The sequence below is a fragment of the Brachyistius frenatus genome, unplaced genomic scaffold, assembly GCF_029030835.1.
Source record: "Brachyistius frenatus isolate BFR_SWC_R1_liver_20210118 unplaced genomic scaffold, ASM2903083v1 Contig_9, whole genome shotgun sequence".
Lineage (NCBI taxonomy): Eukaryota > Metazoa > Chordata > Actinopteri > Embiotocidae > Brachyistius > Brachyistius frenatus.
The window spans coordinates 1,323,472-1,349,382 of NW_027210608.1; the positions used below are offsets into that span (position 1 = coordinate 1,323,472).

The following is a 25,911-nucleotide window of genomic DNA, read 5'->3' on the forward strand; positions in this document are numbered from 1 at the left end:
TAAAGGAGAAGGAATGCACATTCGATAAGCGACAGTAACCACCTCATCACACCTCCGCCCAAACCTGCAGCTGTAACAGATAATGTATTATGAGCAATTCACTGTTCTCCATGGATGTTATGTATTTAGTCGTGGCACAAATTTACATTGCTTGCAAATATGCGTTTTCCAAGTGAGAAACAATTGGAATGTTTAAAGTTTTTAAGCTAAAAGAATTTGCCAAATTAGTAGTTCTATCCTCTAGTATCCTTTACATTCTTCAAGAGTACACAGAAGTTGGCAAGTCAGTTGCGTTCACTTCTAGTTATATGACCTGCCAGTCACACACCTCAAAAAAGAGGGTTGAAACCAACCGACACACCATGATGTCATCCTTTAGTTTATGAACTTCTTATAGCCTGGAGTCTGGTTCACAGAAACCACGCCCCGAGACAAAGCCCTCTTGTGTTGACTTTTTATTTAATTAAAGAAGTTGTTGCTTTTTGAATGGGAGTTTTTTGAAACCAGAGTTTTTTTTTTTTTTTTTTAATCCAGCCCCTAGTGGCTCCCAATGGTATTACACATTAAGGCACTTCTGCATTGGCTTCACTGTCCACACCCGGAGATAGAGTATTTAAAAAAAAAAAAGATTTTTTTTTTTTTTTTACAGTTTATGGTTTCAATTAAAATATAAAGATGTTGCAACAGATTTAGTATGTCAACAGGGTCAGAAACAGCTTAATACCTGTCAAGCCAGTCTAAGAAGTGCCTGGGCTCTGAACTTCTACCCTAAAACAGACATTAGTTTTCCTCCTTATTGTTACTGGCAACTGGTGATTATCTACTTATGTACACATGCAGTTATTAAGCGATTTAATTACATCTTGAGGAAACAAACAAAAAAAAAATACACAGATTTTCAATGTAGATTACGGAAATACTTTGAATTTTGTCTCTTCAATCTACTCATATCTTCAATTCTATACTTTCCATTTTGTACATGGTATTTCATTTCTAGTGCTCTACAGATATCCACATGTTCCAAATGAGTAAATCCAACTTTCACTTCAAACTGATTGATTCAAGATTCTTCTTGGTACACCATGTTGATAACTGGAGGGCCCTGGACTATTATCAGAGCTGTTAGGTAATTCAAAGATTAAAGGTCTGCCCTCAGATGCTATGTTAGACTAGATCATACGCACAACATAGAACAAACTAAGGTCACACAAGTACGTCACAGAAACGTAGGTACAGGCTCTGCTCCCACTGACAGCTCGTCAGCGGCTCTGTTCCTCTTGGCCAAGCTGGTGTCTGTGTTGCAGCAGTAGGCCTATCAAAAGCACAGCACATCACCATGGGTGGTCTTCTTATTTCATCTCAAAGGCCCTCACTTACTGCTAGGCTTGTGTAAGCCTGTGCAGGAGAGGATATAATTTTCACCCTTATCTATCCACCCTAAATGCCTGTTGTCTGCAGCTAATTATGTCTGTGTCCAAGGACCGGTTTTAGGTCCTGTCAGCCCCTGGAGGAGCAGTCACACATGCCCTGACACAGGCACTGGCAGAATCCATAGACCAGGCAAACTGTCAGGCTCGATGGCACTAAGCTAACGCAGACGATGCCCAGAGTCACTCTCTGGATCACCAACAAGTAGATTCCTAGAGGCAGCGAGCCAAAGTATAAGAAACCCAGCAGCCAGACCAGGATACGCGGGACATGAATGCAGAACTTGGACAGGGCGTCCTGATCGGGGGGCCCGTTGGAGCCGATCGATACCGAGTCCAGACTCTGCTCAGCATACGCATCAGAGCTGCCATTCTGGCTCGGGGAGCGCTGTGATTCCCTCTGCACCTCCACGATTGTTATGACCAGGCAGTTGGAGGAGTCATGAGAAGGGCTGGATGAGGAGAAACTCTTAGGAGTCAGAACCACCTCCTTGCTCTGGTCCGAGCTCCAAGACTTGTCCCGCATCGCCAAGTGAGATATGATGTTAACGTCGTCAGGCAGAGCTGAAACTTCGTACTCCGTGATCTCAGTTTGGTGTCGGCAAAAGGGGCAAGAGATGCAGCCCGCGCCATCAGCAATGTCCAGGATCTTAACGAGGCAGCGGGTGCAGACCCGGTGAAGGCAGTCCAAGATCTTAGGCTTGCGGTTGTGGACATTGTAGCGCTGGTAGCAGATTTTACACTCTAATTCCTCTGGAGGAGGACAGTCCTTCTCCTCTGACTCAGTCTGAGGTGAGCTCATGTTCAAGTCATGTTCTGTGGAAACATAAAGGCAGATGGAAGAAAATAGTTAGAGAAACAATGACTTTATCTATTCCAGCTTCACATGTGACTTTGACACGGATGTAAGAGAAGGGAAACAAGAGGACGTTTGTGACTACAGTATCTTGTGTTTCTGTACCAGGCAGGAAAAGGTCCGGGCTCCGCCTCCGTCTTTCTGCTTTGACTCTTGTTTACCTGATGGTTATGAATGATTTATGGTTTGGGATTTGGATCGGGGTGTCATCCCAGTGCCCTTTATGGGAAGGCAAGAGCCAGTAGTGATATTGATCTTTGGGGAGGCGGTGTCGGAGAGAGTGGCTCCTACAACATTTTTGTTGATTCAATGTTTTTGTGTTTTTGTTTTGTGCAGCCCTTGAATTACAGGTTTCACATGGTTCTTTTTAGGTTTTTAATTCATTCAATTCTCCTTGGACTATATAAAGCTCTGTTTAGCTTAGATCTACAACCAAAAATATGATTTAGTTGGTATTGGTCTGTTCCTGCTCAAGTCATCAGGTCAAATGCAGGAAATCAAAATGATTATAACAAAACTGTAAAAACTAGACAGAACAACACAGTATTTGTTGAGTGCCAAAAATAAAACTTAAAATTAGAGCCTGACTGATACTAGATTTTGAGGCGGATACCAATATGAAGGATATTCATATGACAGCCAGTATTCTTTATTTACATACTATAAAGCACATATAAACACAAATTATTTTGCAACACTTTTGACACTTGTCACAAAAATGTATTTGACTGTTTTTACAGTTGATTGTCCCCACTGACATCAGTGCACTGGAAGAGTAAACTTCAGTGGAAATTTAATCATTTGAATTTAATTAAAAAAAATTCTGCATTATCCTCCACGTAAAAAAGTTTTTATATTGGCCAACATATACGCTGACACAGATATATCTATAATTGGCCCACCTACAATTTATTATGACTTGAAGTCATGAATTTTTGTCACATGACTCAGTACTCCACATGTACTCAAAATCACGGCCACATGAGTTGAACACCTTACAGCAATCACCAATCTCTCAACCACCTGCAGTGTAGAAACGGGTTCAGTAAAGGTTTACACAAGCTTGTGTACAAATCATCAGCACTCTTATTTTCATCCCTGTATCAGTAGGCTACTAGTTGCAGGCATCTCCAGGGGGATTGTACATACAGTAATTGCTGACAGCTACCAAAGTCATAAAGTGTTGAGATGAGAAAAGCCAGTTGATCAGTTGGCTCCATGGAGAAATGGCAAGAAACTGTCAGTCATCATTAATGAGGTGAAATCGCTGTGAGCATGAATCCATAAACCTCATGCATGAGTAGGAGGGGGCTACAGACACCCCACCACCTGAATCCACTCCAGATGGAGATCCCTCTCTGCAGCTACATGCTGGAAACAATCTTTTTCAGATTTCAAGATCTTCATTATATAAAAAATAAAGTGTCAAAACTGATACAAAGATTAAAAGTTATTACTTCAGTGTTTTGGAGTGTTTTCTCTGACTTTAATGACTTTATTCATAATTTGAGTCAAATGTTTTGAAGCTTTTGAGAGTATTACGAAATGTTCCTTATTGAGAATTTGTCTAAACAGTTTTTATTCAAAAATCTAAATCTGGCATCGTGTGTCTTGAGAAATCTATATATCTTCTTTATGCGTCTATAATTCAGATTTATATTTCTTTTTAGCATTCTGATTATAACTCGGAGCCCTGAGTGGAAAAAATAAACATTTTCTTGGCTTGGGGACAACATGTTGGTACTATGATAACTGAATGGTCTTGTCTCGGTGCAGAGGAAATGTAATGCTGTGGTAATAAGATACTGGAGTCAGATGTTAATTATATGTTTCAGGGTTTTGATGTGTTTGTGTAATGGAACTTTGGTGGTTTGTGGTTATTTTTGGTGTAGTAATAAATAATATAACAGCAAAGTGTTAATCCATCAGTAAAATGATAGCTCTCAGATATTGGTGCAGTAACAAACCTTTAGTGAAATGGTGATGGATTTTGTGACAGAACTCCCGAACATCCGCGTCTTCCTGCTACTTTATTAAGAGAATGTGGAGATACGCATTTGATGTTGAAGCCGATCAAGAAAAAACATATCACACACAAACACACTAATGAATCTTACAAACCACATCAGTTCATGTAGTTTTATTCAGTTCAGACCAAACATTAGCGACGAGATGATTTGACACCGGCAACTACTCGCAGATCTCCAGTGTGCAACGTTGTGAAACCTGCCAGTTCAACATCTCCACAGCAACGACTCTGTTCGCTTCCGTTCTAACCAACGGCTTTTTAGGTTTTTCGTGGCTGGATTTGTAGCATCTGAAAACAAGAAACATGAAAACACGAGTATAGTGATAGTAATTTAGTTGCAACAATTGCATTTTTAGTAGTGATAAAACAATGAAAGAAAAATGGTGCATCGATGGAATAGCTCAGGGGGATGTATGCAAATCTATGCCATAAACATGAGACAGGGAATCGTCTGTTTTTTCATTTTCTCCCACCGTTACGTCATTTATAGGAGTTGATGGCTCCTCTAATTAATATGAAAAAATATTCACTATTACACTATCACATTATAAAACTGCATTTTTGACTTGACAAGATGAGTCACGGGCGACACCGTCAGCTGGTCTGACTCGAGCTGCAATGGGCCAGTTCACACTGCTGAAACCTTTCCCTGCAATGCTCCACAACAGGTTGGTCTTGTCACAAATCTTTGGTCGGTGTGAACTCGGCTTTACGCACCCGGATAAGACCTGACCTTTGGTTTGCCAGAAATTATGTTTGTAAGCATTTCAATGACAAATTCTCTGGATGATAATTCAACACGCAATAACACATTTGGAAATGACATTACATGAAGGACAACTACATTCACAAACATTCAGTTGTAATATAAAAACAACTGCGGATCACTTGCCAGCATTACTGTCAAATTTTTGTACTATGAAACATTTGCGCTGTAATGGGTTCTCCGATAACTCGCCTTCCAGCCACACTGTGGATTTCTTTGAATGTCCCCCAAGGAGTGGGAAATGAGTGTAATCACACAAAAGGCACCGGAGGCTTAGCGGCAGGTCTGTCATTTTCAGAGCTCGATTTCATTTTCCCATATACAGTCGGGGCACATTGCGGTATGTAGAAGAGGTTTTCTCCCTGCAGCTACTGTTGCAGTAACGGCCCAGCGGCGATGCTGGTTGTGTCAGCGTACTGGTGAGCTGTGTCAAAGATGTATCCCAACGTTAATCAGCTTGGTGCTGATAAAAGACTCTTCCTTTGTACTATGCCACTCTACTGTATATTAAATTGCCGTTCTTTTATCTCCTTAACTAACTAACAACATGACTTTCTTCGTATAAGAACAACACAAGCCCTCCTCTTAAAGGAGATTATGTATTACCTTGCAAGGACCTTGAAGTGAGTCTTGTATGTGCATTTATCACTATTTTGAAACCTCTTATTGCCTTTCATCATATAGTTTTATGCTTTGTGTTTATAAATTTGTCTTCTATATTTCTGGCCTATTAAAACTAAATGAGGGAGGAAATTCTCAATGTCTTGGATAGAGTTGTTTTTTCAGTTTCACTTGCTTCTGCAGATTTAACACAGCATTTATTTTTGATGCTCTCTTTTGAAATATAGCCTGCAGCAAAAGATGAAATATGAATTCCCACTTTATACAGGTAAAGAAATGTAAGGTAGCGCTTTGAACTGATTGATATCCCTTTTTTTCTTGTTGTGTTAGTGTGTCTGTAAACGGCTGTGTGTGCATGCGCCCCAGAAGAAAACCAACAGTTGGAGGGGGCTTCACTGTCGGTTGTGCCAAGAGCAATTGGCAGCAGTGGGGTTATTGAGCAGGTCCTGTGTCATCGGCCCCGGTGCAAATACTTTTCTCGGACCAAAATATAAGCGCATTATTGTGCGTGCACACGGGCACGGACATCCACACGCAACCACTCCAGATAATTGCAAAGTAACTTTTTCTGACAACTACTAGTCCTACACAGAGTAAATGCATGACGGCGCCTGATCACATAGGCTATCAATTGTATTTATTGAATCCATCATCGATGATGTTGTGGCCAAATGTTATGTTATTACAAACATAGATTACAGTAGGCGCACAACATATGAGAGGTAACAATTTCATTGCCACCGATTTAAATTCCGGATCTAATCCCACATCATAACAAAGAGAAACCTGTACTCACCTATTAGCAGTTCATCTTGAGGGCTTTGAGTTCAAAGTCATTAATCAAACTTCTCACGTCCAAATTCCTGGCTCTGATGTTCTGTATTGAGAGTATAGCCAATCCCCTGAGTCTTGATTGTCCCATGCTGCTTCTTAAATAAGATTTAAGCAGCTTGAGCCAACGTCCGCCGAATATCTTGACGAAAAGTTGAACCGGTGAGAAAAAAAATGTACGTTACGACCTTGACGCAAGTTATCACAAATGACAGGGAACAAGGTCATTGGACAAACCAAGTAGCAGTTCCCAGCATGCCTTCTTCCTTCATAACATTTGAAAATAAGGCAAAAAAGACAAAGACAAGACAAATATAGATACATTAAATACGTTATGATTCAGACCATAAGTGAATGTGTTAGGTTTGTGGCGTATATATTGTGCATCTATCATTTTAATACTGCACAGGGTCTGAAAGCACCTGAGCTGCATATAGCTGTGAACATTAATGGAAGCCCGTCTTGAACTGGGGCCTGAACCGTCAATAATTGCGCCAGTGGTTCTAACACGGCCTCAGAACTTTCTGAAAGCCCAGAGTTTGCGAGTTTTGCATTTTTTCCTGGGAGTAGTTTATTTTTTCGTTGTTTTTGTTTTTTTGGTGAATAGTAATTTTATATATTATAATTTTTGTCGTATAGATTTATATTTGTGATTTAAAAATACATCTGAGGACAATGTTGATGTTGCAACAGCCTCATCTTCTCCCTGCGTCACTGTGCCTTTGCATTTCCTGCATGACGTTACCTGCCTGCTAGCTTACTAAATTGTTAGGTCGTGTGGCCTCTCGACACTGTTCATGTTGCCGTTGCCTGGCAGCGGTATTCTCCTGACCTAACCACTTGAATGTCAAGCATACTGTGCGCACGACTTTCCATGTTGTAAACACAGCGTCACGAGTTCCATTTGAAGGCAGCATGGGAACTCTTTGCCCTGCACATTTGGTTCATATGATGCGTTTTAACACAATTCATGAACTTAGCATTTGATAGCCTGAACACAAACCCAAAGCCAGTTACCTCACCTCCCACATGACCACTTGTCCTTTACTACTAAGGGGAATATCTTCAGCTCTTTGTCTCTCTTCTGGCCCTCCGCCCAGCTCTCCTGCTCATCTCTGCTGATGCTTCCACCAAATAACTCAGTTAATTTTCTGCATTTAGAGGCAGCGCTCTTCAGTGCCGTTTCTCCAACCCACCCTTTTGTTGCTGTTTTCTCATCAGGATCAGTCACAACATGTTCTGGATTCTTCCTCACATCCTTAAGATTTCTTACATAGATCCCAGAATGGAACAAAAGTAATATATATATAAAAATGTTGATAACATTTAAAGACAGGAGAAGGTCAGAAATGCCATAACTGCCATAAATGGCATGATATTTCAGAAGTCATATAAGCTATGAAGCTATTGAACAGGTAATAACAGTAGAAATCCTTCATGGAGGGTGATTAGCCAGTCTCTGTTCATTAGGTCAGATGGGCATTGACTTTCTGAAAGAATGCCCAGCTAATCAGTCTGGCTTCTGCCATGCCTAAACTAATTTGTAGACCTTGCTTGATTGGTTGTGTAAGACCCAACAAAAGTCTGGTTCTGGTCTCAACTCTCAGATTGAAATCTCTGTGATTCTGGCTCTGGGTAAGTGGGCTATGGTTGAGCGAGGAGAGTTAAGCAGTTCGGGTCTTTATCTCCTCAAAAGGTTTAGGAAAACCTCAAAAAACTGCTTTTGTGAGTCATGGTTGCAGTTACTTCATTCCTCCTATTACCTCTTACTTTATCTCTATATTTGGGCATTAACAAGACTACCTCCATCTTGATAAATATAGATGCTATATAAAGATGCTATATAAAGAAAAGCCAGTCATTCATACATTCAAGACCATGAAATATAGATTGGATCGGTGGATGTTGCATTGGCAATTGCCCAACAGGCCTCCCTGTGACTTGCAGATTGTTAAATATTTCAGCCACCAGTCTGTTGCGTTAAAAACCCCTTTGAAAGATGTCGGAAAGAGGAAGCTCTTGCTGAGTCAATCCCAGGGGCAGAATTGCCCAGTTTACCCCTGCACTTGTAAAAACAAAGGCACGGCACTGGGATTGTACAAGACAAAATAAAGCTTCTAGTTATGCAACACGCAACATGTAAAGCTATTCTGCAGAGTTACACATCATCAACAAACATTCAACGTTTTGACCCTACAGAATGGTGTCTCTAAGGCCTGACAATGCATTTGTTATCTCAGAAAACATTTGCAGAGCCTTTTTTCTAATGCTTTCAAACATCAGTATTGTTTATATCACAATGTTTTCTTCCTTTTCTCCTCTTTTATCAGCTCAAAGTTACAAGGACCATTTCCACTACCAACTGCCAATATGCATAACTGCCCCTCTGTTGCTACAAATGTACATCCAGTCTCCAATCCAGCAATAAATTAATTTATGTTTGCAGTTCACACTTTCAAATGTACCAGATGCTAGCCATTCAAAAGGGAAATTAAAAGCAACAAAATGTATTTCTAACGCTTGCAAAAAGTGTCTTTAGCATTTGTTGGTAGAGGTAAACACTATGGCTGAAATTAAATTGAAATGCTGAGTGTGGCATTGTGAGGTTGCCCTTCTGTGAGGGGGAACATCCCTGTATGTGCAAAGCTATTAATCACCTCAGCCTCCATCACCAAGCAACCTTGGGCCCAACAATATTGCCCATCTCATCACTTTGCAGACCAGTTGGATAGTTCAGGGCAGCTCAGCTATGTTGTCATCTGGGACCACACACATTTGATTTGTTCTGGTTCTGCAATTTACCAGGTTTTTCCATCGTTTGTGTGTTGCCAGATTCTCTATTTCTCAACCCGGGAATTGGTTTTAGTTTAGTTGGTATATGAACACGATCTCCATTAGTGAATACCCTTACACCAAGGTGAGGAGCTCAGTTAGTCAGTGTTAACTATCCAAAAGTGTTTTAATTTGGAGCGGGACCCTCTCTTTAAATCTGACCTAACCTTGGTCCATATGTCCAGACTGAGGTCCGAGGCACATTTCACACATACTATTTTGGTTTGGACCCAACTAAAAAATAAGAGGGTCTGGACCAAACAAGGCAGGTGTGAAAGTACCCTTAGTCATGCCAGGCAGTACTTTTCCTGTCTTGTGGCCAGATAGAGGAGGAAGGTAGGATGTATTCTAATTGTATTTACAGTATGTACATTTCTCCTGTATTCTGTACCTGAAAAACGTCGCAAATACAGAAAACATTAACAATTACAGAAATACTGCAGGGTTAACAGTCAATATCTGCAATAGTATTGGAATTAAATGATCACAAAGATCAAACAAACAAAAAACATGCACCTGAATTCTCTGTTTAGTTTTGTTTCCTCACTTTGCAGCATCTTTTTTTTATTAAATGTTGCACATGGGGAGAAGATGTTCTCTTGTTTTTGTTGTATTTTATTTATTTTCCTGTGTATTCTTAAGTTGCTCAGGGCCAACATACCTAAAACAATTCATTTTCGGTGCTTTTCTACCTTTTTTGGAAATTCAGTGTCAAAGACCTATCCAGACATTCCCAGATATCTACTGGCTCCGCAAAACATCCCAATTAGCTGCGAACTGTCTGTCTCTGAAAAACTCTACTTTATACCCTGGATACTATTGCTATGTGACCAAACTGCTGAGATTGTAAACTAACTGGTACAATGGTCACTGTTTGCAGAGGAGTGGTAGAGAGGAACACCAGGAAGTGGGTGGCTAATGAAGTTCCGAAAGGGAACAAATGACAGCTGGCTCATACAGGGAATTGCCAATAAACTAATAATCAAATAATGATAAAAGCAGTCATAACTTCTTGTTAGAGGCAGTTATTATCCTGCGATAGTATATAGTGAATATCAGATCCACCATTCTTCCCTGTCATTCACAGCAGTGTTATAGATTCCACATGAAGAGTGACTTAATGTTGGAGAACCGCTACTTAATGTGTTCTGACGGACTGATTGGTTGGTTGAAACACTGGTGTATTGACTGAGTTAATTGACTGGTTGACTGACAAGTTGACTGACTGATTAATTGGTCTCTAATGTAAATATGTTGAACTTGAAAGGCCTACCATTAATTTGAAAATAGTGGATGAGGAATAACACGCGGGACGAGGTCGACTTTTGGAGCGACATTTGACATTTTGGAATCTGAAATCGAATTTGAAAAGTAATCTCAAAGCTTAAATAGATAATATAATGTTCCTGCTCTCCATGTTATTATAGGGATCCAATTACATCTTACTGTTGCACGCACAGAGCAACTCTTGAGTTTTCCGATACTGCAAATGACAGGGTGAGCTGGATGGTGTAATGATTAGAGAGATTGCTCTTCACCTGAAGAGCGTAGTTTGATGTGTCCTTGAGCAAGATACAGGAATCCAGAACAATAAACATCCGGAACATGTGTTTTTTAGGCACACAAACAGGAAGCTGAGTTTGCCCACATTCTTAGTTGCACATTGAATTGAATCACTAATATGCACCTGTGTCCTGAAAGTATTTGATTCTGCTCTTACATTATCACGTGCAATGGGCATTACAGTATGACTCAAATAAAATGACAGTTTGATTTATATCTCTGACCCTGTACCAACAGCATGTTTTAAGCAGGTGTTCAACAGCATTACAAGTCATGTCCTCAAGATTATACAAATTATTTTCCCCAGATGTCTTCAAAACAGCTGTTGTAAAACCCGAACTGAAGAAACCTAACCTTAATGGCAATGCGCTGACCAGCATCAGGCCAATATCCAACTTTCCATTTATTTGTGAGATACGTGAAAATATAGTTTCAGTGCAGAAAAAGCCTCCTTTCTTAAAGAAAGTCAGACTTTAGAGCATATCACAGCACTGAAAATGCACTCACTAAAATAGTCAGTGATCTCAGAATAAACCCTGACAAAAATTAGGTTTCAATTCTACTCCTCCTACGCCTCAGCGCAGCCTTTGATACGATCAATCGTCTTGTGAAGTTGGTTGGTCTGTCCGACGATGTCTGAAACTGGTTCAAAACATACATTAAAGGGAGAAAGTTTTATGTCAGTGTTGGAGGTCGTGTCTGAGGAACATGAAAGCTGCTGTTGGGTTGCACTCCCTTGTGCAGCCTCGCTCCTTTATTATTCTCTCTTTCCATGCTGCCACTTGGGAACATCATTAGAGAGCACAATGTTCATTTCCATAGTTATGCTGATGATACATAACTTTACAACAAGACGGAACCAAATTAAGATGCGGCTATGTTCTCCATCATTGAATGTCTTTTGGCAATAAATAAATGGATGAGCAATAATTTCCTAAAGTTAAACGAGGATAAAATCCTAAAATGATTTTAGTATGCCCCAAAACAAAGAGAGAAATGTTTGAAAATAATCTGGGGCAAGAGGTGACAAGTCTTGGTGTAATCTTAGACCCAGATCTAAGTTTCAAGGCCCACATTAACATGGTGACCAAAACCTAATTTCTCCACCTTAGGAATATAGCCTAGGTACGTCCATTTATTATTAGTATATAGATAATTATGAGCCTAAAGAACTTTGCAATCATCTGCTGCTGGTTTATTGGAGGTTTTCAGCAACAGCCAAGATAAAGCTGGGGAAGAAGCTTTTGTCAGTTCTGCTCCAAAGCTGTGGAACAAACTGCCTGTAGATATCAGGGAAGCTAGCTCAGCAAATACTTTTAAAAGAAAGCTTAAAACATATCTCTTTACTTTAGCCATCAACCAGCTATACCTCACGCTCAATCACACTCGCCCACACTTTGCACTACAGCGCCTTTAAATGCATTGTTTTATTCTATATTTGTATTCTATTTTATTCATGTTTTCGGTTTCATTTTATCTGTTCTTATGCATTTAATATCTGTTTATATTTTGAAATGACATTTCGTCGTGTTTTTATGTTCCTTCATATCTGTTTTATGTGGAACACAATGAATGTAATTTTCTTGGTGTGAAGGGTTTTCAGCTGCATTTGAAAGGTGCTGTACAATTAAACTTTATTATCATTATCGTTAAAAATGTACTCGTCATAGACATGGCATGCATAATTGTGCCTCATCTTGTGCGCCATAGTTCATTTACCAAAGACTGCTGAACAGGCATACAGTACCTGTCCTACAACCTTCAGATGGATTTAGAATTCAATTGAGTAAAAGGAAAGGCCTTCTGACAGTGTAAAAGCACTTGTAGATAATAAATAGCATAAATAGACACTGAAGGATGCACCTTTCATGTTACTAACAACATCATCTGTAGTGCACAGTTCATGAACAGGCGAAGATTGGTTCAGGTTTCGGAAAACATCGACTGAATAAATATGACAGCCTTTGTCCAGGCAGAGAAAAAGAGTCTGTAACCTTCAAGTGGTCATCAATGTTCACTGCCTTCAGTTTCTTCCTTTGTATCTGCATCCCATTTGAGCATCTGCTGGACCATTGGTGTGTGTGTGTGTGTGTGTGTGGGGGGGGGAGTCTCTCAGTCTACCAGTCCTTTGTAGAGCAGGACTGCATAACTGTCTCTTTCCTTCAGGTGCTAATATCACATATGGAGTTAGAACGAGACTGCCTTCCCACAACAAATGCAAAATCTGTCATTTCAGCAAACATGTATATTCATGGTCTGAATTTGGATCGGGTAGATCCAGGCTAGGTGGGCATAGTTTGGTCACCAGAACGTTGGGCTTTAACGCACAAGACACATAATGGATTCCCATTATCATTCCCTAACCGTAATCACATGGTTGTCATTGTAACCATGATGACGAAGCTCTCCTAAGGTAGTCATTTTAACCCAAACCACAACGTTTGCCAAACCTTAACTAAATGCCTATAGTAATCCAGACCATGATATTTAGTTCAACCTAACCAGTTAGATTGTGGGTCTGAACAAAACCTTAACCATCGTGTTGTCACATCACAAGACAGATCTATAAGTCAACTGTGTTTTGAAATACACGAATGCTATCATCCTGCCGGCGGAGGCGTCAGATCAGTTCTGATGACTTTGTTCTTTAAATTGGAGGACTTATGGTCAGAACAATGTGTACAGTACCTGTGCTTTTGCATCAGTACCGGCTCCGTTCATACTGCTTATCCTGAGCTCTCATTCAAGGTCAAACCAGAGGGGAGTTTACCCACAAGGACCATCAGCAAAGTATCACATTAAATCACTTTACAAATCACTACCGTAGCAAGTCCATATTTCCAATAGCAAAACGTGCTTTGATCAATAATGGAAAAGACTTTAATCAGCGAGATGAAAGCAAAGTCTAAGCTGTGTAATCACATCTGCAGAAGTCTGTACAACACTGAGTTCCTGACACCCTGTTGGATCTGCACCTGTGCAGACATAATTACGCAAAGTCAATACTCTGCATAGATCCTGGCAAGATGAATAAGATCAAACGCTGTCTTTAAATGCCTTTATAGCATATACTGTAATATAGACATCAAGAGACTCAAAATAAAAAATAAATCATTTTCGTCTTAGCTGGTAGGAACTGCTTGGTATTTAGATTTGCAGTCTGACCATGTCCAATTCCACTGACAAGGTTAAAGTATATTCCTAAACATAAAATTGTTTTAATTGTACATGTTCCAAAGATTGCTACTATAGTGCAAACTGCTGGATTTTACTATGTTAAATTGAATCAAAAGCCAGAGCCAAACTGAAAGTGAGACAAATTCTGGTATCAATACATCGACCAGTGATCACACAGATATGTCAAAGATATATAATGCAGGCAGCTGAATGATAAACTTTAATGCCCAAAATGACATCAGTGCATAGAAACGGTGAACTTCCCTGGGAATGTAGAAATTATTAGTTCTTATCAATTTTAAAATGTTTCTGTGATAGGAAAATATTGGCTAAAATTGATCAAACACTAAATCTGTCCACTCTGTCTGAAACATAAGGTTTAAATATAGATGAAGTGGATATACCTCCCACAACATTTTGACTGACAGACTTGCAACACGTGGCGCAGATATCACAAAAAAAGCCCATAATATACCCCAGTTTTCATAAACTCATCGACTGATACACACTGTGTAAGTGTTTGTGTGCATGTGCGCATGTGTGTGGCTGGAAAGGTGGAACACTTATCCTCCCCACCTCTGTTCCTCCCTCCTATCCTCCTCAGTGTGGATTATTATGATAGCTTTGACCTTTGTGGTGAGAATATCTGCTTGGTGATGCTTGTCTGAATTATGCCATTGATCCAAATGATTATGTTCATGCTGCTGTTGGCAGTTTTCATTCTTGTTAACAACAATTAAGTGTAAAAACAGAGCTGTTTTTTGGGAAAAGGTGATTTGGGAAAATACATAGAAGCATCAGTTGTACTCTCTATATAAATAGTAATTTGAAGGATGCATTTGCTAATAATATTTGTCAGGGTTTCACATGTACAGTACCGTATATTCCAGTAGTATATTACCAATTATCAGAAAAATGACCAAATTAGATTTTGCAACTTGATCTATTAGAAACTTAAAAGGTAGGTTCACAGATTTTCACGTTTATCTTAAACCATTAGTTAGGTGGTCATGTGAAAATTGAAACAGTTTGTCTGTTGAAATCAGGAACAACCATACAAACTAGGGCTGTGCAATAGGACACAAATTTCATCTATCCAGGTAGAAATACATATCATGATGTATAGATTTTCTATAAATTCCATGAATCGACAGATTGTACAAAATGACCACATAAAGGCGTAATCCCTCTTACATTTTAAATGATATACTAATAAAAGGCTTAGTTGTCCATAGTTGATCACTTTTCTCCTTTTATTTAGAACCTTTAGCAAATTTTCAATTTGGATGTCACAAATGATATTTAATTTTTGTTTAAAGGTAAATAGAAAACACAGCTAACCACATATCTGTTGTTGTGGAGTAGTGCAATACTTTGTGGATTTCCTCCTCTTTCCCTACTTTTCCCCAACACTGTCGATATAAACGAGGCAACTCAATTTGTCGTGTTTTGGCTTGATGTTTTGTACCTTGGGACACGCGTTAACTCATGAAGCTGCGGTTTCTTACGCATGTAAATTGGGCCATGTGATTCTTCGACCATATGGTGTGCGGCGGGCGGAAGCCTCTCGAGATGCGCGAGTGTCAACCACACCCATGCAACAGAAGAAGCCCTTCGTTTAGGCCCGAGCTGCTCGTTTGCTCTTGGCTGGTTGGAGTTCTCCCCCCTGCTCTGTCTCATGTTAACGCTTCTCCATGTATGCTTGTATTTCCTTCATGCAAACTTCCCGTCTGCATCCGTGTGGTGTGGAAGAATGTAAAGTGTGATCCACGTGACAAGAAATATTGACGTAAAGAGAGTGATTTGCGACGCAACAAAATTAACAGCAGAACATAATATGAAATGATAAATGTTTTCTGTCATCATACTGCACAGCCCCAGTGCAAACATCTTTAAATGACTGAGAAAACAGAGACGCAATGCTTCTGCCCAATAACACTCGGAGCACAATAACACCACTGCAAAACCTTTTTAACTGTGTTCCTCACTTGAATAGTGATAGAGTACAGAGTATAGATGGAGTAATTAGGCTTCGGGCTAAGCAGTTCTGTGTTTGATAGAATACTGGGTACCTGTGCTTCATTAGGTGGATTGCTACATTTATCTAAACACAATGCTATATAATCAATTGTGACCTCTCTACTCCCCAATCTGCGCATTGACTTTTGAGCTGCTGTCATTTAAAGTGATATGCAGGCATTTTTCTCCAATCTTCATCCATGACAAAGACAAATCCGCCGATCTAAGATGACACATCTGACACAAACAATATTCTGTCAGGGCCACATATGTCACATTGTGTTTATCATAGCAGCGATTAATGGATGTGGTTCAGTTCTCGAACAATCCTGCCATCTCACGCAGGCACACAGGAGAGTGCAAGGCAGGGAGAGCAGTGAGCAGAACAAAACCTGCTGCAACAATGGCAGAGGTGCTACAATCTTCACATAAGCCACTACTAACTGTAAACAGTAAGTGGACAGTTGAAACAACCCCAAACCTTTGAATGGCATGGTATGGTTGCCTGAGCACTATTGATTCATTAAAAGGAGGCTCTGGCTATTGTGAGGTGTCTGCATGCTCTCTGTGTCTTTATGCAGGTGTACTTTAAGGGTACCAGATTTTTCTCCGTACCAAAGGAGTGCTTTCAAAGTGCTTTCAGAGTGTTTATTTATGGTGCCTCCATGTTTTCCAGGGTAAACATAGTAGCGCTGCTGCCAGTGCACACTGAACTGCACATGCCTGTCGAAACGTCAGCTCATACCACAAGAGCCATAACTGCAGTGTCTACGTCCCAATGTCGTACCCTGTACCAACCGAATCAAATATAGCTTTAAACATGCTTTAAAAACTTTATAAATATGGATATCTGTCCAGCCAAACACTGGTAAATCATTAGCTCATAACAAATCAGGAAAATAGCTTCCTTTTTTGGGTTGCTTTACCATTCAAGCACATACAGTATACTTCTACTGTACTGAAGTTTGCTGTTGTTAAGGCTCCAGCTGGACAAAAGTACATCACCAGCAAACAAATCTAGAAAATGTTCAAGTGGTGCACTTCCAGAGAGAGAGAGAGAGAGAGAGAGAGAGAGAGAGAGAGAGAGAGAGAGTCCTGCTCAGGGAACTGGTTTTGTCCAGCTCTAAGTCTGGTTCTGACTGAGGTTATCTTCCTGTTAAAAGACAGTTTTTCCTTCCATCTGTCAGAGGTTTTTCTTCATTTTAAAGGGGAGGTTTTTTTGCTCTCAGCCTCTTGTGGGAATTGTAGAATTGTCGGGTTCCTTTGTTTAATGTTATAAAGTTCTGTTGTGAGGACTTTACCATGTTAAGGGCCCTGAAATAACTTGTGTTGTGATTTGGCACTTTAACATTACTTTAATTTCAATTGAATAGACTAGTGTGCCAGTTAACATATTTATGACCAGAACTAATTATGACATTGACATTGGCAGATGTTTGTAACACATCTGAGCAGCAGAGCTTAGTTGATCAGTGACCTGTGGGATGAGTTGTCTTCCCTGTTCTCCACCACAGGAGTTGTGTGTTTATGTGCATGTGATGTGAGTGTCTGTGGGCTGCAGCCTGAAAGCCTCCTTCTTCGAGGTTTTCTGAAAACCAGCAGACAAAGAAGCTTGGCTATCTTACACTTGTATTCTCTGCCATTACGAGCCAACCTCAGCCAAACCTCCACACAGCTGTTGACTCTCACTGCAAAAGCTTTACTCCTCTGCAAAGGTCAAAGATGTTTAACCAGTAGGGAATGACAGCAGAGTCTGGTGAGAGGTGGCAGACCAGATCATCCTTGACATGTTGAGTTGAGGTTTATGCTGCACAGCACTGGGTTAGAGGGTGAAATGTCATCCCTTCTAACCTTTACTTAGCTGAGAAAACATAGCTGACTTACAGTAAATGCTCTTCAACCTCACTCTGCTGTACAGTCGTATAGTTTTATATCTTCACAGCTTGGAGCTGCCCGGGTACACACAGGATTCTGCTGTGGGTCCCACGAAGACAGCCGGTGTATTTTTAGTTTTCTAATGTTTTATGGTTCAAAGCTAAAAAGTATAACCACAGAGCTCTTCGTGGTGGTCGCTGGCAGCTGAGAATTTGCAACCACAGTCTTGTATTTCTCCCCTCTACTGTGGCCAAAATTTTGTTCTGCATTATGCTTCCATTTTAGGATTAAATATAAAGATGGACAACGCTTCTCCCACTCGGTGGGAGGATACGAGCACCGCCATCTTGTGCTCATGTGCACTTGTGACATCATTTGTTACTACTCGTTGTGGTTGGGAGATGAAGCCCCGGTACTGAGACCCCACCCAAAAACCTGTGCTTATGCGACTACTTCACTCAAAGCGGCTGTCAATCACGATGTCACACCCCCTTTTTGTAACATCAGACAACAACATAAAACCAAACTTAGCAGAACAAATGATCAATTGAACAAACATAATTTATGAGAAACCAGATTTGAGAAAAATGCATTTTGGATTCATTATGATTCTGCAGTTTGTCTTATGTCCTATTTGTTAACATGAAAGGGGCGGGGCTTGTGACCCAGCCAACAGGGGGCGATCGAGATGTTTTGGCTTACATTTTGTGGAGCTGTCATGCCATCCATGTTTATATACTGTCTACTCTATGTTCCCATTCTGTTTATCCATTTGTCTCCATCTAGATGCACTGAGATGAACGTGGTGTCGTGTAGTTGGATTGTTTCATGGAACTGCTTCACTACCTCAGCTGACTTTTTCTTTGCTAAAGACACAAAATGGTGAATTTTAGCAAGCTGAAGCTTAACTTGTTTTCACATGTAGTGGAGCTTCATGCCTAGCTAAATGAAATAACTGCCGAAGGGATTTCAAACAGAATTTGATTTTGCAAATTAATGGACTGGATTAAAGGACATGCTGTTGTTAGTGAGGTTGTGAGGTGTTAATTAAAATAACGTCAGGTTGACATATGAAAGCAGAGGAAGGTGTATTCGCTGCAGCCTTTAGCTCCAGCCTCAGTTGTGCTGTGCATTCAGAGTGTTTGCACCTGTTGCTGGCAGCAGCACAAATGGTATTTCAGCATAAGGGAGGCCATATGGCAGCGCTGATACATGGTTGGCTTTGAGCAGGTGGTTAGACTCAAAGGATCACCTTCAGCTGGCTTTGCATATGGACACAAAAAAAAAGAAGCAGCAGGTGACTGGTCACTCCAGAAAATGAATGGCGTGAAGCCTGCAAGCAAGTTCAAGCAGACAAATTGAGCGCACTGCATGTCACTGCAACATACAGAAAGTTCAATACCCTCCCATAACATGCATCTGCAGGCTCTATAGGCAGGTATTTTTTATTATATGACCCTGGACATATATATATATATATATATATATATATATCCTGTATTTACATAAGAATCCATAAAACCTGAGCTGACTCACTGAAATATATATTCAATGATTTTGAAAATGAATGCTCACATGTATAATGTAGCATAATTCACTGACATCTAATGCTTATGTGAAAAATATCGCACGTGACAAAACCCGGCTGAACTGGAGGTTGTGTTCTTATCTTAGAGTTACATGCTCGTTCAGTGTTACCTTGTAATTTACAGAAGCTCAGACTGATAGCAAATCTCCTCCCCTGTCTCCTGAACAATACGCCTCACAGTCACTGTGCTTTTCCTTCAGCCCATCTGCAAACATCTCCTGCGGCAGATGTCTGACTGCCCATCAGTCATGCTGATCAGTAGTTTCCCGTGGGAGGGACGCCGTCTTGACTGCCTAACAAAATGTGGCTATTTCAAAATGGATTTGTCTTCAACACATCTGTCCGTGTGACTCGGCATCATGTTATTAGTTTGATTATGATGGACAGTCACAACATGTAGTTTTCTACAATATCATCGAAACTAATTCGTACGTATCTTCACAGAGCTGAAGCTCCCTTTGTTATATTTGTAATGGATACATTGTTTTCAAATTTGAAGGGGAAGTAATGCATTTCTTTTTCAATGTCAAGAAGAGGGTTTAAAGACAATATAAAAGATTCCCACCCTAAAAGACAGTGAATTGCACTTTGAGAAACTTTTTTTTGACAGATCATAATGCAGAAAAAGATACTTGGGGTAGAGCAGAATTGTTCTATGTGTGTTTTTATTTATATCCATTTCTAATTATGAAATTGCCATTGAATTGTTTGGTATCCACCTTTTTAGGGATCATTGTTAAATATCGTGTGTTTATATAGATTGTATATGCAATATATATGCCGATATATTAATATGAGAATTTATTTACTCTCTAATATTGATATCTGCATCGCCCCCTAAAATCTAGTATCAGTAAGCCTCTAGAAACAAGTGTTATGAAATAGTGCCAAAGATCTCCGAATTTGTTGCTGCTGTGTGGAGAAGGTCAGCAGCCTCTGGGTTTGAGCCAGGAGAGGGAATATATTGGTTTTGTGTTGCTCAGCTCAGCTTGTTGTGAGGGCTAAATGCCACTGCTTCAGCTGGGCTGATGCGGGTGCCCTGCTGCCTCCCTGGGGGGTGCAGACATTTTGATTCCCTGATTGTTGTTCTACAATAAATAATACCAGTTCCATTTGTTACAGAGCGTGACTGAGAATGAGTATGTGGACTGGGCAGAGAGATGGGCCATATTCAAAGTTAACGCTCTTAGCTGGCCCAGTGTATGAAGAGGCTCGACTGGATGCAGATAAGTTTCAGATGAATATTAAGAGTTTTCTTGTCAGCAGGGTCCTGGAGCCCCCCGCTAAGACGATGTCGGCACCTTGCTGTTTCTGAGCCCTCAAACCTTTGTTGAGTGCATCCTCAGTGTCTCTGGCATGTGCTCATTTTGATCAAACACATTTGCTCTTGTGTGCTGCCCCATGTCTTTGAATTGTTTTTGAGAGTGTGCACTGTAAATATCCTCTGTGGCCTCCACGTCACCTGGTGCTTCATTTTCTTCAACAAACCACCGCAAAATAAATGATGTCGTTGACAGTTTTGGGTTACCCTGCGTAATATTGAAAAACTGTTCCAAATGACTGCACCAAAGTTGCAGTGGCCATTGCATTAGTTATTTTATCATGCTGAGATAAATGTGTGTACCACTACCTACCAAACCAAACTTCCCACGTACCCCCATCACACTGCAGATGCCAACAGTTATTTTTTCATGAAATAAAATTCTGTTATGTTACAATGCCGTAGTCTCACAAAGGCTAAAAGGCTACTTTTTCAAAATCCATAAATACATTGATATTTCTTGCTGGAAGTGGTGCCACTCGGTGACTTCAACTGCCGACTCTGACTCCTTCAGCACTGAAAGGTTCAGAACTGTGAGGTCCATTTCAAAACTCCACTTATTCCGCTTGATAAAATCAACAAATGAGAAATCTGTCAAGCTAACGCACAAGCAAATTATAATGCTAAAATATTGAAATGATTAATTAATAAAACAATTTTTTTAGTACTTTGATCAGTTAAAGTGTAATTATTATTATTTTATCAAGTTGCAAGTTGCAAAGGCTTTTTTTTGTAGAAATGGCTGTTCTTTGCCCATGAGGAGCCTGTCATTGTAAAACCAGGCAGGGTGGTGGCTGAGGACATGCCGCTACCTAATAAGCACGTACATATTCTTCTGCAGAGGAGCAGTCACATCTGCAAGATAAAGTCGGCAGTTATGTTACAGGAGAAGCGTTTGTAGGATGGAACATAGTGGTGTACATGTATGCATGTACAATCCTGATAGATTTTGTTTCAGGCATATTTTTCCATCAGCACTTTGTTTCTTTGTGCTACATCTTTCATTTGCCCGCTCACACACACCACAATCACAATCACACGCGCACAGCTGCATTCAGAGTTTTGCACTCTTTTTGCGAATAAGGTGTCAGTAAATAAAAGCCAGGTCAGAAACATAATCAGCCACATACATTACTTGGAACACGATGGTCGACCGCTCAACTCACAGTCTGTCTGTCTTGCTGAAACATTGCTTACAATTAGTGGCCTCTCACATATGGAAACAGAGCAGCGTGTCTTGCATAGCTTGCAGTCAGTAAGCTTAACAGCTGCATTAGAGATGGCTGAATAGCAATACAGCCTGTTTTCAGTTGTTGGACTGTTTGGAACAGCCAATGCTCTCTCGCTGAAAAGATCAACAAAAATGTGGCAAAAAGGGAATAAAAGAGGTTCAAATTCAAGTGTCAGTAAATCAAGAGATGCTCTCAGGCACATAATTGAAATGTCTCATGTTGAAACACCAACACCAAGTGAACAACAACCATTGTGACATGATAAATGGTATTGATTCGAACGAGCCCGTCCTTACACTGAAAACAACAACACTTGTTGATTATTGAAGGGTGTTAAAACGACCTATACAATTGTATTTATTGCAGCCTCTCGGGTTTGTAGTAATTATATCAGAAGCAATGGAAGAAGTCAGGTGACGAGTATAAAGTGATAGAGATGCAATCACAGGACTTTCACAGGACTTTTCTACCGAGTAAAACCAAATGTCAATGGTGACTGTTTTGTAACTTTAATGCAGAGGTCTCCAACCTTTTCCGATCTGCTTGTTGGGAGACACCTGATTTAATGTATGTCACATACGTAACGTAACAAGCATAGTTCTTGTCTCCTAAACTGTGATCTTTTACTAATGACAGTTTTGGTGGCTAAAACCTAATCAAACTGTGACTGTGCCACAATGTTAACACTTGTTTAGTACTGATACAATAACACGTGAGGATGCATTGGGCCTGTAGAGGGTGCTCAAATGCTCATATCTAGTACATCGTTTTGGGAGTCGGTGGAAATTTATCTGTTGTGTTGGCTTAAAAAAGGTAATGGCGCCAGACACGTCACCTTCAGTCGCCAGCCTTGAGGAAATCGGTCCAGAGTGTCCTCGTTATTCTCTCGTAGCTCACACAGGTTATCCTGAATTTAGGTACTACAACAAAAACTGGCAAAATAACTTGATTTGATTTTACTTTAATACCCTACTTATTAGTTTCGTCCCAGATTTAACTTGTGACCTTATATGAATCACACAGCAGCACTACATGCTGTAGAAACACATGCATGTAATCACATTATTGTAAAGTCTCTTTTTACTCAGAGCAGAAAGTAAGTCATCATTTGACATGCTGTGAGCCCTTGAGTCTATCTCTGGTAATACATTATTTAGAAATGGCAAAAACTGTCAGCTCTATTACACGTGCATTTATTTAGAACCACAACTATTGACTGAATTGTCAAGTTTGTGAAATATTATTGCTTTAAAGTCACTGATGAGGTCATAAATTTCTCCCTATCATCCTAACGCCTACTTTACTAAGTGGTTCATATAGAACTAGTAGAAGTGCAATTATATAGAGGTGTGACAAAGTGCTTCACACACTTTTTATTGGAAACCATTCATTTCAGATACCCAAAGCTCTATTCATTCAACAGCACTCAGCACTACGCATGAACAATTTCCCCACGTGTAGTTCTTCCATGTTTGTATTGTAGGGAGGAACATGAATCCATGTCTCAGTAATGATGATTGGTTGCCTTAGAAAAAAGCAGTTGGCATCTGTTGGTGCTTTTCTGAAAAAGGTTTTGTAACAAAAGGCCTCATTTTAAGTAGTTTGTAAGTGAGTACACTTAGGAAAGTACAATAGGAAAGCATTTGTTTGGAGAGAAATTGGGCTCAAAATGGTCACAAATGTATTACATGATGTACAAATGAAGAATAAGATTTACAAATGTCTACAACAATTTGTGTATAATTTTGAATACAAACAAATATATGTTCTAATCCACATACAAATACAAAGCAATTTGGACACATGTAAAACAATTTTACAATTGCAAATATTTCAACTGTTTACTGTATGGAGTCTGTAGTTGGTAAATGTGTTGTAATCAACGACTGACGAACTGTTCAATCGATTTAGAAAAATCGGACTTTTAAATTATACATGAATTCACAGAAAATCCAGATTTCCCAGTTTTCCACCAGCAGTTATACACAACATGCAATTGTGGATCTGTGTGGAGCTGGAGAGCATCCAAACAGTCTCAAAATTCCACATGCAAATGACCTGTATGTATTAGCAATTACACACGCACTCAAATTTAAAGCTCTAAATTGCAGGACTTTTACATGAAGGTCCATTACACTCAAGCATTTGGCAAACAAATTTACACAGTGCTGAGTAAACCTTTTACTGCCAGTTAAATGTCTGTACTTCACAGTATGCAGAGTTTTTACATCCATTGTCTGGTGTGACATATCCATACTGGCCAGAAGAATCATACTGGACACAGCAGGTGCACCATAGTCTTCCGACAGATGAGTTTTCTGATTTTAATGCGGATAAAATAACTCAATCATGCGGCTTTTCTTAACTTTCAAAACGTGATCTGACTTTATAAATCAAGTTCTCATCATGAAATTATTCATTTGAAGGGGGCTGGAATATATTTTATTTAGTTTTTCCACAATTTATCCACCACTTCACATCTGAACAGTGGTGAGGGAGTAGATTATAACTCAGCCGCCCTCTGATCTGTCTGTTATTATTGCTCTATTTAAAAGAAGGGGTAGGCTAGCTGTAGAAGTAAAGCCTCATAGACAAATAAATCCGTATCAAATTCATCATCAGTATTTAAACATCTGGCACTTTGCTCCTGTGACAAAATGTCTCCGAACCGAATCCAGGCGAGCTATTCAGTAATCCATTATTATGTGGTGTGAACGAGTCAAATCAACATGTTTGTTTTTCCCTTTACCAGGCAGACAGAGTGATAAACTCCACGCATACACACAAATGCACAGGCTGATAGAAGGCAGGCACTCACACACTGTCTGTCCTTATTCAGACCTTGTTTTTCTCATCTCTATATTGTGTCTCAATAGTCTCCAACTGCAGAGCCCAGAGCAGCAACACATCTCTACCCTCCGTGTGTCTTTTTCTGCATCTGTCTTCCTCTTGCTGTCTTACAATGTTTCCTTTTGTGGATTATTTCTTTACTTTCTCTTTCTCTTTTTGCTTCTTTGTCATGACTGGTATTCTGCTTTAGCGGAGGTAAACTTGTCCATTTTCCAATTACCATGTATTCCACTTGTATGAGTGTGTGTGCTGCACTGCCATCAGTAGTTCTGAAGCTCAACAACAACAGCTGCTGCTGCCACACTGACTTAAATATAAGTCCACAAGGTAACTCTTTTTTTTGCTGGACATACACACGAGCACACACCCTCCAAACAATAAACTCCACATGCAGTGCAGATGCGCTCCCGGCAGCCTTCCCACAAAAGGAGCTGCAGGTTAGTGTGTGTCTTGTTGTTTCTCACCTTGTCCCATTGTGTGTGACTCCCCCTCCTCCACTCCAGTCGTCTCTGCTGCGCTGTCCTTCATGTAAATCCACCTCCTTCATAGCAACACTCCACATCTCATTCCTCTGTGTTTGTGTGTGCGCGCAGGTGTACCGGAGGCAGGCGTCAACCAGGCTGGCAGCGTTGGAGGAGGCAGCGGAGGGGAGGACAGCTTCTTACCACAGGGAGATCCTTCACCTGCAGAGGCTGCTCACAGAAAGACAGGAGGCTGAGGAGAAACTGCTGCAGTCCAAGCGGTAGGAGGGGGTGTGAGGAGAGGAGGAGGAGGGGAGGGGGGGAGGCAGACAGGATAAAGGGAGGAGGATACGGAAAGATGTATGAATGAGAGTGTGTAGTTTAAAAAAAGAAGAAGAAGGGAACCCAGGCACTATGAGAGGCAGAGCAACAACAAAACAATTACTGACCAGAAACAGAAAGA

The 25,911-nt window shown here is 40.3% G+C and overlaps 2 protein-coding genes across 3 annotated transcripts in view; one reads left to right on the top strand and one right to left on the bottom strand.

Moving 5' to 3' along the window:
- cep89 (centrosomal protein 89) overlaps positions 1-25,911 on the top strand; it is a 62,807-nt gene that overhangs the window by 25,545 nt on the left and 11,351 nt on the right. For both annotated transcript variants that reach the window (XM_069690293.1, XM_069690294.1), the window contains exon 17: positions 25,581-25,729. In XM_069690293.1, the coding sequence (XP_069546394.1) occupies positions 25,581-25,729 (149 nt within the window). The remainder of the gene's footprint in view (positions 1-25,580; positions 25,730-25,911) is intronic.
- Positions 658-25,677, bottom strand: LOC138616174 (E3 ubiquitin-protein ligase RNF182). Its single transcript, XM_069690295.1, has 2 exons — positions 25,452-25,677; positions 658-2,243 (listed from the first exon to the last, which is right to left on the bottom strand). Exons 1-2 carry the CDS (start codon positions 25,513-25,515, stop codon positions 1,498-1,500), a joined length of 810 nt encoding a protein of 269 aa, XP_069546396.1. The 5' UTR covers positions 25,516-25,677; the 3' UTR covers positions 658-1,497.

Coding starts and splice junctions, on each gene's coding strand:
- LOC138616174 (XM_069690295.1), bottom strand. CDS start 25,515: ATGAAGGACAGCGCAGCAGAGACGACTGGAGTGGAGGAGGGGGAGTCA. Junction 2,244..25,451: donor GTCACACACAATGGGACAAG/GTGAGAAACAAC, acceptor ATGTTTCCACAG/AACATGACTTGAACATGAGC.